Raw genomic sequence first — 12154 nt, 5'->3', positions numbered from 1 at the left:
CCAAAACAATGTTAAAATGGCGTTCCACCCTCAAGAATATAATAAAAAGTATTACTATAATCTTCAAACTTCATGGTGAGGTGAAGGTGAAAAATTAACAACAATATATGTACGAAGCTGTAGAAACTGACTAAAAACCCTTTTTTTTTGTCAAAATTGCAATATTTTTATTTTCGCAAAATATTTTCATTGACCAGTAGGAAAATTTTATAAGGCATTTGGAAGCGGATTTACGATTTATTGAGCCAAATGTATATTTAGTAGAGTATTTATGTCGAAAACTAAAAAAATAAGTGAAAATTATAGTAGTGAGGCCGAAAACATTATTAAAATACGGTTCCACCCTCAAGAATATTAACGGAAAGTATTAATTTAATTTTCAAATTTCACGGTGAGATGAATGTGAAAATAAATAGTTCGAACAGCGAGTTATGTACGAATTTGTAAAAACCATCAATGTTAACCTATGTTTTTTTGTCAAAAATGCAAAATTTTTATTTTTGCGAAATATTTTTTGCAAGCATTAAGCAAAATCTATTAGTCATTTGCAAGCAGATTTACAATTTATTAAGCAACAAATATATATTTAGTACACTATTTAAATCGAAAACAAAAAAAATAAAGGAAAAATATAGTAGTGAGGCCTAAAACACTGTTAAAATTGCGTTCCACCCACAAGAGTATATCGTAAAGTATTACTATAATTTTCAAACTTCATGGTGAGGTGAAGGTGAAAATAAATAGTCTGTATGACAATTTATGTATGAATTTTTAAAAACTGACTACAACGAATCAGTGTTTACCCATGTTTTTTGTTAAAAATGTAAATTTTTTATTTTCGCTAAATATTTTTTGTGAGTATTAAGGAAAATTTTATAAGGCATTTGGAATTGGATTTACGATTTATTGAGCAACAAAATGTATATTTAGTTGAGTATTTAAGTCAAAAACTTAAAAAATAAGTGAAAAATATAGTTGTGAGGCCCAAAACATTGTTAAAATAAGGTTCCAACCTCAAGAATATTAACAGAAAGTATTACTTTAATTTTCAAACTTAAGGTGAGGCGAAGGTGAAAATAATAGTTTGAACAACAATTTATGTACGAATTTGTAAAAACTGACAAAAAACAGTGAGTGTAACACCCATATTTTTTGTCAAAAATGCAAATTTTTTATTTTCGCGAAACATTTTCCATGAGCATTAAGGAAAATTTATAAGGCATTTGGAAACGGATTTACGATTTATTGAGCAAAAATGTATATTTAGTAGATTATTTGTGTCGCAAACTAAAAAAATAAGTGAAAAATATAGTTGTGAGGCCCACAACATTGTTAAAATTGGGTTCCACCCTCAAGAATACAACAAAAAGAATTATTATAATTTTTAAACATCACGGTGAGGTGAATGTAAAAATAAATAGTTTGAATGAGGATTTATGTACGAATTTGTAGAAACTGACAAAAAACAATGAATGTTAACACACATTTTTTTGTCAAAAATGCAAATTTTTTATTTTCTCGAAAAAATTTCCGGGAGCGTTAAGGAGAATTTTATAAGGCATTTGAAAGCATATTTACAATTTATTGAGCAACAAATGAATATTTAATAGACTATTTAATTCAAAAACTAAAAATATAGTAGCGAGTACTAAAACATTGTTAAAATGGGGTTCCACCCTCAAGAATATAACAAGAAGTACTGCTATAATTTTCAAACTTCAAGATTAGGCGAAGGTGAAAATTAATAGTTTGAATGACGATTTATGTATGAATTTGTAAAAATCGACTAAAAACTATGAGTGTTAATCAACGTTTTTTTGTAAAAAATTGTAAATATTTTATTTTTGGGAAATATTTTGCATGAGCATTAAGGAAAATTTTATAAGGTAGTTGGCAGTGAATTTACGATTTATTGAGCAACAAATGGATATTTAGCAGTGTCACATCCCCGCCTGGGGCAGATCACTTCCCGGGCCCGCTCCACCACCGTAGCACGATTGTAAACACGAAAAATTCCTGAAACAAGAAACAAGAATACGTGTACAAAATATATTTTTGTATTAATGATTTTGGGGTTACAACCTCTTTGTAATTTGATCCTCTGATTCTATCTTCGTAGGGTGTAGGTTTGTGGATGAGTTGTTGATCCAAAGGGCCGTCCGGGCTTGATCTAAGAATGAACAGTTGATGAATGGATCTTCAAGGGGCGTTGAGCTTGATCTTGAAGAATGGGTGTATGGGTTTGTTGAGGTTGTTGATCCAAAGGGCCGTTGGGGCTTGATCTTAGGATGAATGGATGATGAATGATGAACACTTTCTTCAAGGGGCCGTCGGGGCTTGATCTTGAGTTGGTGGGAGTTCTTCAAGGGCCGTTGCGGCTTGGTCTTGAAGAATGATTTGACGAAGAACGAAGAGTGCTTTTGTCACATCCCGGCCCGGGTGAGACCACTTCCCGGGCCCGCTCCACCACCGTAGCACGATATTGTCTGCTTTGGGCTTACCATTCCATCACGGTTTTGTTTTTGGGAACTCACGAGCAACTTCCCAGTGGGTCACCCATGATGGGATTGCTCTAGCCCTCTTCTCGCTTAACTTCAGAGTTCCTACGGAACCCGAAGCCACCGACGTCCTCGTCGGCACATTTCCGGCCAGGGATAGGCTCTGATACCAATGTCACATCCCGGCCCGGGTGAGACCACTTCCCGGGCCCGCTCCATCACCGTAGCACGATATTGTCCGCTTTGGGCTTACCATTCCCTCACGGTTTTGTTTTTGGGAACTCACGAGCAACTTCCCAGTGGGTCACCCATCATGGGATTGCTCTAGCCCTCTTCTCGCTTAACTTTGGAGTTCCTACGGAACCCGAAGCCAGTGAGCTCCCAAAAGGCCTCGTGCTAGGTAGGATGGGAATATACATTTAAGGATCACTTCCCTGGGCGATGTGGGATGTCACAGCTTTCTTGATCCTTCGGGATTTTCTTGAGAGCTTTAGAGCTTCAGGGCTTCAAAGTTTTGGTGTGTATGTAAATTTCTCCCCCTTTTTTTTCTCTTAATGGAAAAGCCTATTTATAGGCTTTGAGAGTGAATCACCACCATCCATTTTTTGGTGAAGTAAGTGGATGTTGTAGGTGAAGTAAATGGAGTTGGTAGGTGAAATGAGTGTGTGAGGTTGGTGAAGTAAATGGAAGTTGTAGGTGAAATGAGTGTGTGATGTAGGTGAAATAAGTGTGTGAGGTTGGTGAAGTAAGTAGAAGTTGTAGGTGAAATGAGTGTGTGATGTAGGTGAAATAAGTGTGTGAGGTTGGTGAAGTAAGTGGAAGTTGTAGGTGAAATTAGTGTGTGATGTAGGTGAAATAAATAAATGTTGTAATTTTAATACATTGGTTAACATTTATTTCACTGAAATTTCGATGTCTACAACGATATTGTTCCCTTTGGGCTTACCATTCCCTCACAGTTTTGCTTTTGGAAGTTCACTGGCTTCGGGTTCCATCGGAACTCCGAAGTTAAGCGAGTAGCGCGTGAGAGCATTCCCATGATGGGTGACCCACTGGAAAGTTCTCGTGTGAGTTCCCAGAAACAAAACCGTGAGGATGTGCTGGGGGTCCAAAGCGAACAATATCGTGCTACAGTAGAGTCGGGCGTGGGAACTGGTCCTGCTAGGGCCAGGATGTGATAATTTTTTTTTTCTCGTGTGAGTTCCCATAAACAAAACCGTGAGGGTGTGCTAGGGGGCCCAAAGAGGACAATATCGTGCTACAGTAAAGTCGGGCCCGGAAAATGGTCCCGCCTGGCCCGGGATGTGATAGTTAACCCACGTTTTTTTTGGTCAAAAATGCAAATTTTTATTTTTGCTTAATATTTTTTGCAAGCATTAAGGAAAACTTTGTAAGGTGTTTGGAAGCAGTTTGATGATTTATTGAGCAACAAATGTATACTTAGTAAAATATGTAAACCAAAAATTGAAAAATACAATAGTGAAGACCAAAACATTATCACATGGGGTTCCACCATCAAGAATCTCAACGGAAAGTCTTACCTTAATTTTCAAAATTTCATTATGAGGCGAAGGTGAAAGGAAATAGCTTGAATGGTGATTTATGTACGAATTTGTAAAACCGACTAAAAATCGTGAGTGTTAAGCCACGTTTTTTTGTTCAAAAATGAAAATTTTTATTTTTGTAAATATTTTCTGCAAGCATTAAGGAGAACTTTTTAATGTGCTTGGAAGTGGTTTTATGCTTTATTAAGAAACAAATGCATTCTTAGTAGAATATTTAAGCTGAAAACTAAAAAAATAAGTGAAAAATATAATAGTGAGGACCAAAACATTGTCCAATGGGGTTCCAACCTCAAGAATCTCAATGAAAGGTCTCACCTTAATTTTCAAAACTTCACATTGAGGTGAATGTCAAAATAAATAGATTGAACGGTGATTCATGTACGAAATTGCAAAACCAACTAAAAGTCGTGAGTTAACCCACGTTTTTTTGGTCAAAAATGAAAAAAATTTACTTTTTGAAATATTTTTTGAGGGCATTTAGGAAAACTTTATAAGGTGTTTGGAAGTGGTTTTATGATTTATTGAGCAACAAATGTATACTTAATAGAATATTTAAGCCAAAAACTAAAAAAATAAGTGAAAAATAGAATTGTGAGGACCACAACATTGTCAAACCTCCACTCTCAAGAATCTCAACAGAAAGTTTTACTTGAATTTTCAAAATTTCATGGTGAGGCAAAGGTGAAAACAACATTTTATTTATTTATTTTCTGCTTTTTTGTTTATTCATTTGTGTTTTTTCTTCGTACATTACTTTATCTGAGTAACCCCTATTAACTTTAAATATCTTTAAATTTAGGTTTTAAATCGTTGATTACAAGTGTGTAAATATGTATGATAATAGATTTTGCATGAAAAAATATATTTTGAAGAATATGAGTTTGATAGTTTGTTGTTATGGTAAAAGAATTAAAACAAACATAAGCAAAAAACAAAAATTAAAAAGGAAAATTTGAAAAGAGGCGTTCGGTATGAATATAGCGATTCTCTCTTGGAACTATTGCTAACATGCTAGCGACAGATCTGTTTACAATCGGTAGCTAAGTACTGATCGTATCCTTTATATTCATTTATTTATTTGGAAGCAAGTTTACGGTTGGCTAAATAGCCAAAAAGGTCCCTAAGATTTGCATAACACATCACTTTGGTCCCTGAGATTTCAAATCAATAGAAGTGGTCTCTGAGATTGTCCACCATCCATCATTTTGGTCATTCCGTTAAAAACTCCGTTTAGTGTCCGGGAGCTCTTGGCCAGAAGTTTGGGCAATTTTCAAAGCTTCGTAATTCAATCGTTTCTTAACCAAATTCAATCCATAATATATCAAAATGAATATAGGAAAGTGTAGAATAAGATTATACATATTTGGAAGCCCAATGGTTGTCGGATATGGCCAGAAAGTAGCCTCAAAGTTGACTGGTCCGAGGGAAAACTAGAAAATTAGCCGGAAACTGGGTAAACTTTAAATGTTCATAATTTCTTCAATACTCAACGAAATTAAGTGATTCATAAACGAAAATCATACTTCTTGATGAGACGAAGAGAATGGTACCTTTTCTGATGGCGAACTCACCATGGTTTGGTAGGAAAATTGCTCAAAATTGGCTAACTCGAGACCAAGACAGCCACTTTCGAGCCGTTTTCCGGCCAAACCACGGCAATTTAGCCATAAAAAAGGTACCATTCTCTTTGTCTTGTCGAGAAGTATGATTTTCATTTTTGAATCACTTGATTTTGTTAAGAATTGAAGAAGTTATGAACGTTTAATGTTTACTTAGTTTCTAGTGAGTTTTCCAGTTTTCCCTCGGACCAGTCAACTTTGAGGCTATTTTCCAACCATCTCCGACAACCATTGGGCTTCCAAATAGGTATAATCTTATTCTACACTTTCCTATCTTCACTTTGATATATTATGGGTCAAATTGGTTAAGAAATGATTGAGTTACGAAGCTTTGAAAATTGCCCAAACTTCCGGCCAAGAGCTCCGGGACATTTAACGAAGTTTTTAACGGAATGACCAAAATGATGGATGGTAGACAATCTCAAGGACCACTTCTATTGATTTGAAACCTCAGGGACCATTTTGGCTATTTAGCCTTTACGATATTGAACAACAAATGTATATTTAGTAAACTATTTAAGTCAAAAACGAAAAAAATAAGTGAAAAATATAGTAGGGAGGCCCAAAACATTGTTAAAATGGCGTTCCACCCTCAAGAATATAACAAAAAGTATTACTATAATCTTCAAACTTCATGGTGAGGTGAAGGTGAAAAATTAACAACGATTTATGTACGAACTTGTCGAAACTAACTAAAAACTGTTTTTTGTCAAAATTGCAATATTTTTATTAAGTGAAAATTATAGTAGTGAGGCCGAAAACATTGTTAAAATACGGTTCCACCCTTAAGAATATTAACGGAAAGTATTAATTTAATTTTCAAATTTCACAGTGAGGTGAAGGTGAAAATAAATAGTTCGAACGGCAATTTATATACGAATACCGTTAGTGTTAACCCACGTTTTTTGTCAAAAATGCAAATTTTTTATTTTCGCGAAATATTTTTTGCGAGCATTAAGAAAAATTTATAAGGCATTTGGAAGCGAATTTACGATTTATTGAGCAAAAAATGTATATTTAATAGACTATTTAAATCGAAAACAAAAAAAAATAAAGGAAAAATATAGTAGTGAGGCCCAAAACATTGTTAAAATTGTGTTCCACCCACAAGAATATAATGTAAAGTATTACTATAATTTTCAAACTTCACGGTGAGGTGAAGGTAAAAATAAATAGTTTGTACGACGATTTATGTAAAAATTTGTAAAAATTGACTAAAACCAATCAGTGTTTAACCACGTTTTTTTGTTAAAAATGCAAATTTTTTATTTTCGCTAAATATTTTCTGTGAGCATTAAGGAAAATTTTATAAGGCATTTGGAAGTGGATTTAATATTTATTGAGTAACAAATCTATATTTAGTAGAGTATTTAAGTCAAAAACTTAAAAAATAAGTGAAAAATATAGTTGTGAGACTCAAAACATTGTTAAAATAAGGTTCCACCCTCAAGAATATTAACAGAAAGTATTACTTTAATTTTCAAATTTAACGGTGAGGCGAAGGTGAAAATAAATAGTTTGAACAACGATTTATGTACGAATTTGTAAAAACTGACAAAAAACCGTGAGTGTAACACCCATGTTTTTTGTCAAAAAGGCAAATTTTTTATTTTCCCGAAACATTTTCCATGAGCATGAAGGAAAATTTATTAGGCATTTGGAAGCGGTCCGTCAACTTTGACCAAATTATAGCAGTAGTCCTTCCAACATAACTCATCTTGACAACATTCTGACGAATTTGACGAAAAAGACCATAGCTACACATTTTGATGAGTTGAGGGACCCAATTGTAGCAAGAGTTCTTCCAACATAACTCATGTTGACAAAATTCTGATGAAGTTGACGAAAATGACCATAGCTACACATTTTTATGAGTTTAAGAATCAATATTAATAAATTTTTAGTTGAAAAATCACTGCTACAATTTATTAAAAAAAAAATATCACTAGAAGGTAATTGGCAGGCTCATACCATCCATCTTTAAGTTTTCAGTTCCAAAAAGGCTCAGTCTACCTCGCTTAATAAAAAATAAAAAAAATAAACCTTGGGCCCAAAACCAAGACAAGTTACATAACTCAGGCCCAATCGTCACCATCAGGTCCGAGAATCCACAAAACACTTTCCTCCCTTCCTCTGAAAAAGTCAACACAGAGAAAACCATCTTCGTTTGCTGGGCATCGGTATCTCCGCTTCGAAAACCAAGCAAGCACAAAACGTCGTCGTTTGGAGGGGAAACAGAGAGGGAGGGAGAGAGAAAGCGGAGGAGTTACGATGACGACGACGAGGAGTTGGCGTGGCAGTGCGGTTGCTGCCGCCATCGTGTTGGCCCTGTGCTTGGTACGGACTGGTCAAGCCATCTGGCTCACCTTACCTTCCTCCGGCACGAAGTGCGTCTCGGAGGAAATCCAGAACAACGTCGTCGTTTTGGCCGATTACGTCGTCATCCCCGATGATCACTCCCACTCCCCCACCATCTCCGCCAAGGTCTGCTCTAATTCCCCTCTTTAACGTCGTCGTTTTGTCGTTTTGGATTCCTCATTTTATTGCAATAGGCAGATACATAGATTAGCAGACAAACCCAATATTTAGTTTATCGGATTTTCTGCCCTTTGGGTAAAATTTAAGTAGAAAAGAGGATCTAAAACGTAAAGTTTGGATCTTTGTATCCTGCTTGGATGTTTTTCTTGCTAAAATTATTTGATTTGTAGGTTTTCACGTATGCCCTCCTATTAATTAAGAGCTTAATAAATGAAACTCCTGCTGTAGATTGCGAAACGGGAAAGAACCTGAAAATTGGAAAATAAGTTTTTATTATCGAAAAAAAGTAATTACATCGACGGGCCAGATTGAATGAGTTAATGAGATAATCCTTCTATGTCTCACACGGCAGATAACTAAGTTAGATAAAGGTAGTTTACTTGCTTAGTGCAAAACCCTGCCTGTCCCATGATAGAACAAATTGGGCAACCTTAGCAGCTTCTTCTTGTTTAGCGAGGAAAGCCTGTTACGAGTAAGTGGAGGTGCGCTGAAATTCTGTCATTTGACTTGCATATCATGGGATCGTTTGGTGATTAAGATTCGGATTGCTCATAAAATTCAAGGTATGTTGACGGTAGGGTTTTCGTTTTGCTGGGTATACAAGGGATTAGACATGTTGAAAACTTATCCCTTCGAGTCCTACCATTTTGTGGGGATTCAAAAGTATGTGTAATTCATCTTCTACCTTCAAGCTACACAATTTCTTCATTCCTTCCCTTAGTATACCTTGAGTATGGGTATAGTGATTAGCGAGTTACCCAATCCAATCGTGGGCACCAAACAGACAATGTGTTTTCGTCTTAGGTTTTTTATTCTTGTTTTTTCTTTGGGCGACATCACCTCATGGGAGCTTTCTTTGTCGCAGGGAGAATGCAGCTTTAAGCCTGCCAACCATTACCCAATGTTTAGTTCATCGGCTTTTGTCTTTGTGTAAAAGTTAACGAAAAGGGAAATTTAATATTTAGTAATGATAATTTGTGTTGGAATATGTTCTACTCTTATGTTTTGTTGCTTGTCAAACCTTTTTTAATGTGGTCAGCCCTTTAGCAAGGAGTTTCTACGCTCTAGAAATGGGGTTTCTTTCACTGTCAAGGCCATTGCTTTGATCTGCATGTTGGGCAGCAGAGTCACGTTAACACCTTTAGCTGGGGTAGACCAGTAATTACATTTGTTAACAATAAGACCATTGGCCATCTAAGTCGTTTCTAGTAAATGCAAAGGTGGTGCATCCACTGTATTTGGATTTTTTCTATATTAACATTTATTTGTTTTTCTTCTCTAAAGTTGTAATAGTAGCACTTGGTAAATGTATACTAGTTTACAACCTCAAATATTTGCTCATGATTCAAACTTGTAAGTTGATGTTGGAGTGGGTGGTTGAGTATTATAAGTGACTTTGAGAGCGAAGTGCCTATTGTAGTCAAGTTAATTGAGCATTATATTTCTCAATATGATAACTCCATTGGATCTTTAAAGGAAACAGTACTGGAAAATTACAAATTAAGTTCAAAAGCATTGACAAGTGCTCTACTATCTTTTCATCTTAGATTTTGTTCTGTTTTCTTAGCACATTTCATAGTACTTCTTGTTTCTTCTTTAGGTGACATCACCATATGGGAACAATCTTCATCAAAGGGAGAATGCAACACACGGTCAGTTTGCATTCACAACTCATGAGGCTGGAAACTACTTGGCATGTTTTTGGGTTGATGGTAACAATCCTGGAGGTGGAGGGGTGAGTGTCAACCTTGACTGGAAAACTGGAATAGCAGCTAAGGATTGGGAATCCGTGGCAAGAAAAGAGAAAATTGAGGTAAGCACTGCCATAATTTATAGAGTTTACTTAGATATGTATGTGTATAGAACATTCATCGTTCATTGTTTTTTATTGTTTCTATTATTGGTAACACTTTATAATCCCTGGGAAATAGACATGAACTGAGTATTATATTTAAAGGTTTTTAAAACTTGATGTCTGAAATAATATTAGAAATGAATTTGTAAGTTAAAAGTTGTTGATACATGTGACTGCATATCTGTAATCTGAAGATTCTGAACTGCTTTACATGAGTATTTAAGTTTCAAAAATGCCTGCTGAGCACAATCATGTCTGCAGAATTCAGAACATTTCATTAATATCAAAAGTTTTGTGTTGTGATAATATAGAATATATCAATAATAATATAGGGAGGAACTTGATATGTTGAAATTTGGTAGAAAGGAGTAAAGCTTCATTTTATACTCACGAACTTTCACATGCAACCTGAAGCACATACTTGTATTTTGAGATAATGGATGCAGTAGCTACTAATTGGTTGAAAAAGCCATATCCTCTTTAGAAGCCCAAGACTAAGCTCACTGGCCCCAATTAGAAAAATGGGGGATTTCTGGTCTAAGGAGAATTGCGTGTGTTAGTAAGAATCAGAAAATGAAATATGATAATTAATAAATATTTCAAGTTTAGAGTATTTAGTGGATCAATTGTTATCTATAAGTCTATTTATTTGGGCCTAAGAAAACACAGCCTTTAAAGTTTCAGAGGTTTCCTATGATTTATGAGTCCTTGGGATTAAACGGAATGGAATATGTGAAAGTTGTGTACTGTTCAAGGGTTGGTGCCTTGTTACCTCCTGCACCTCTCCTCTCCCTTGTTAAAATCTTCTCCATCTTCTCTGCATTCTCTGAAAGAATTATATTTCTTCAAAATTTTCTTCCGAAGCCCACCATAACCATACTCAACGGCCACCCTTGCGCTATGCTGTATCTGTAATGGTGTATGTATACTGAGTACCTAGAAGGTTGGTCCCCTGGGTGCAAGGTATACTACCTAGAGACCATTAGCTGGGCTTGTCGCTGCAGTCATACGGTTATTGTTACAAAAGTTTTGATAGATCCTTGTTAAATTTTCTTTTGCATCCTTACCCTTGCCTCGGCTTCTTTAAATTTATCCACCCACATCTGCTTGAAATTTCCGCATTTGTAGTATATTGCTGTCAATAAGTCTATAACCAGCCTAGGTAGGGTGAATAGGTTTTTTTAGCAGAATTCTTACTCTGAAACACATATTAACTAATCTGATTGCCATCAAATCAACCAAACAAATATATATATAAAACTGGGCAATGGGCATCCAACTTAACATGCAATGGAGTTCATTCAAGACTATATGCATGTTAGAAACATGTAGACAAAAGCTTAATTTGCTTGACTCACACGGTCAATCCCTGAGAAGTAATGTGCACAAGCAAGTTCTACACAGACAACCTAAAGGGGTCTTGAGCTTCTCCACAGTTCTTCGAATTCAACTTCACTCTGGCCAAAACATAAATGCCACTATGAGAATAACAACCATAGATAACTCAACATATGTACTTTCCCACATATAAATAACAACCATACGTAACTCCACACTTTCCCACATATAGGGTCTTGAGCTTGAGCTGCGGAAACTCGAAGGAGCAGTTGAGGCCATCCACGAGAATCTACTTTATCTCAAGGGCAGGTATGGTTTGCATAATAATAAGGATGCATTCAACATTTTATGTGCTGCATTTGTGCAGTAATTTATTCCTTGTTTCTGTTTTGGATTTATACGCAGAGAATCGGAGATGAGGGACGTGAGTGAAAGAACAAATGCCCGGGTGGCGTGGTTTAGCATGATGTCGTTGGCTGTCTGCATTATTGTTTCGACCCTTCAGTTATGGCATTTGAAGAATTTTTTCCAAAAGAAGAAGCTTATTTAAGTGATGTTACTCCACTTTTTTTTTGTAGACGAAAAATGATATTGAGAAAGCAAAATTTGAATCTAATGTAAACTACGACTTCACGTACTCTCAGTTTTCGTGTTTTCCTTTCCGAAAGAGAACTGTGAAACGCAAAACAGTAGCAGATTTTAGTTTAACTTGGAAATTGATATCCATTCGTTTAAGTAGTA

The 12154-nt window shown here is 35.6% G+C and overlaps 1 protein-coding gene across 1 annotated transcript; it reads left to right on the top strand.

Moving 5' to 3' along the window:
- Window positions 1-7945: 7945 nt before the first annotated feature.
- LOC125476797 (transmembrane emp24 domain-containing protein p24delta3-like) lies at window positions 7946-12154 on the top strand. Its single transcript, XM_048583333.1, has 4 exons — window positions 7946-8166; window positions 9821-10033; window positions 11646-11722; window positions 11819-12154. The coding sequence occupies exons 1-4, from the start codon at window positions 7954-7956 to the stop codon at window positions 11961-11963; spliced, it is 648 nt and encodes a 215-aa protein (XP_048439290.1). The 5' UTR covers window positions 7946-7953; the 3' UTR covers window positions 11964-12154.

The sequence above is a fragment of a genome, unplaced genomic scaffold (genome assembly GCF_019419815.1).
Source record: "Pyrus x bretschneideri cultivar Hongxiangsu unplaced genomic scaffold, Pyrus_bretschneideri_v1 Contig2, whole genome shotgun sequence".
NCBI lineage: Eukaryota > Viridiplantae > Streptophyta > Magnoliopsida > Rosales > Rosaceae > Pyrus > Pyrus x bretschneideri.
Note: the sequence above shows the minus strand (reverse complement) of the source record. Positions and strands in the feature narration are given on the sequence as shown.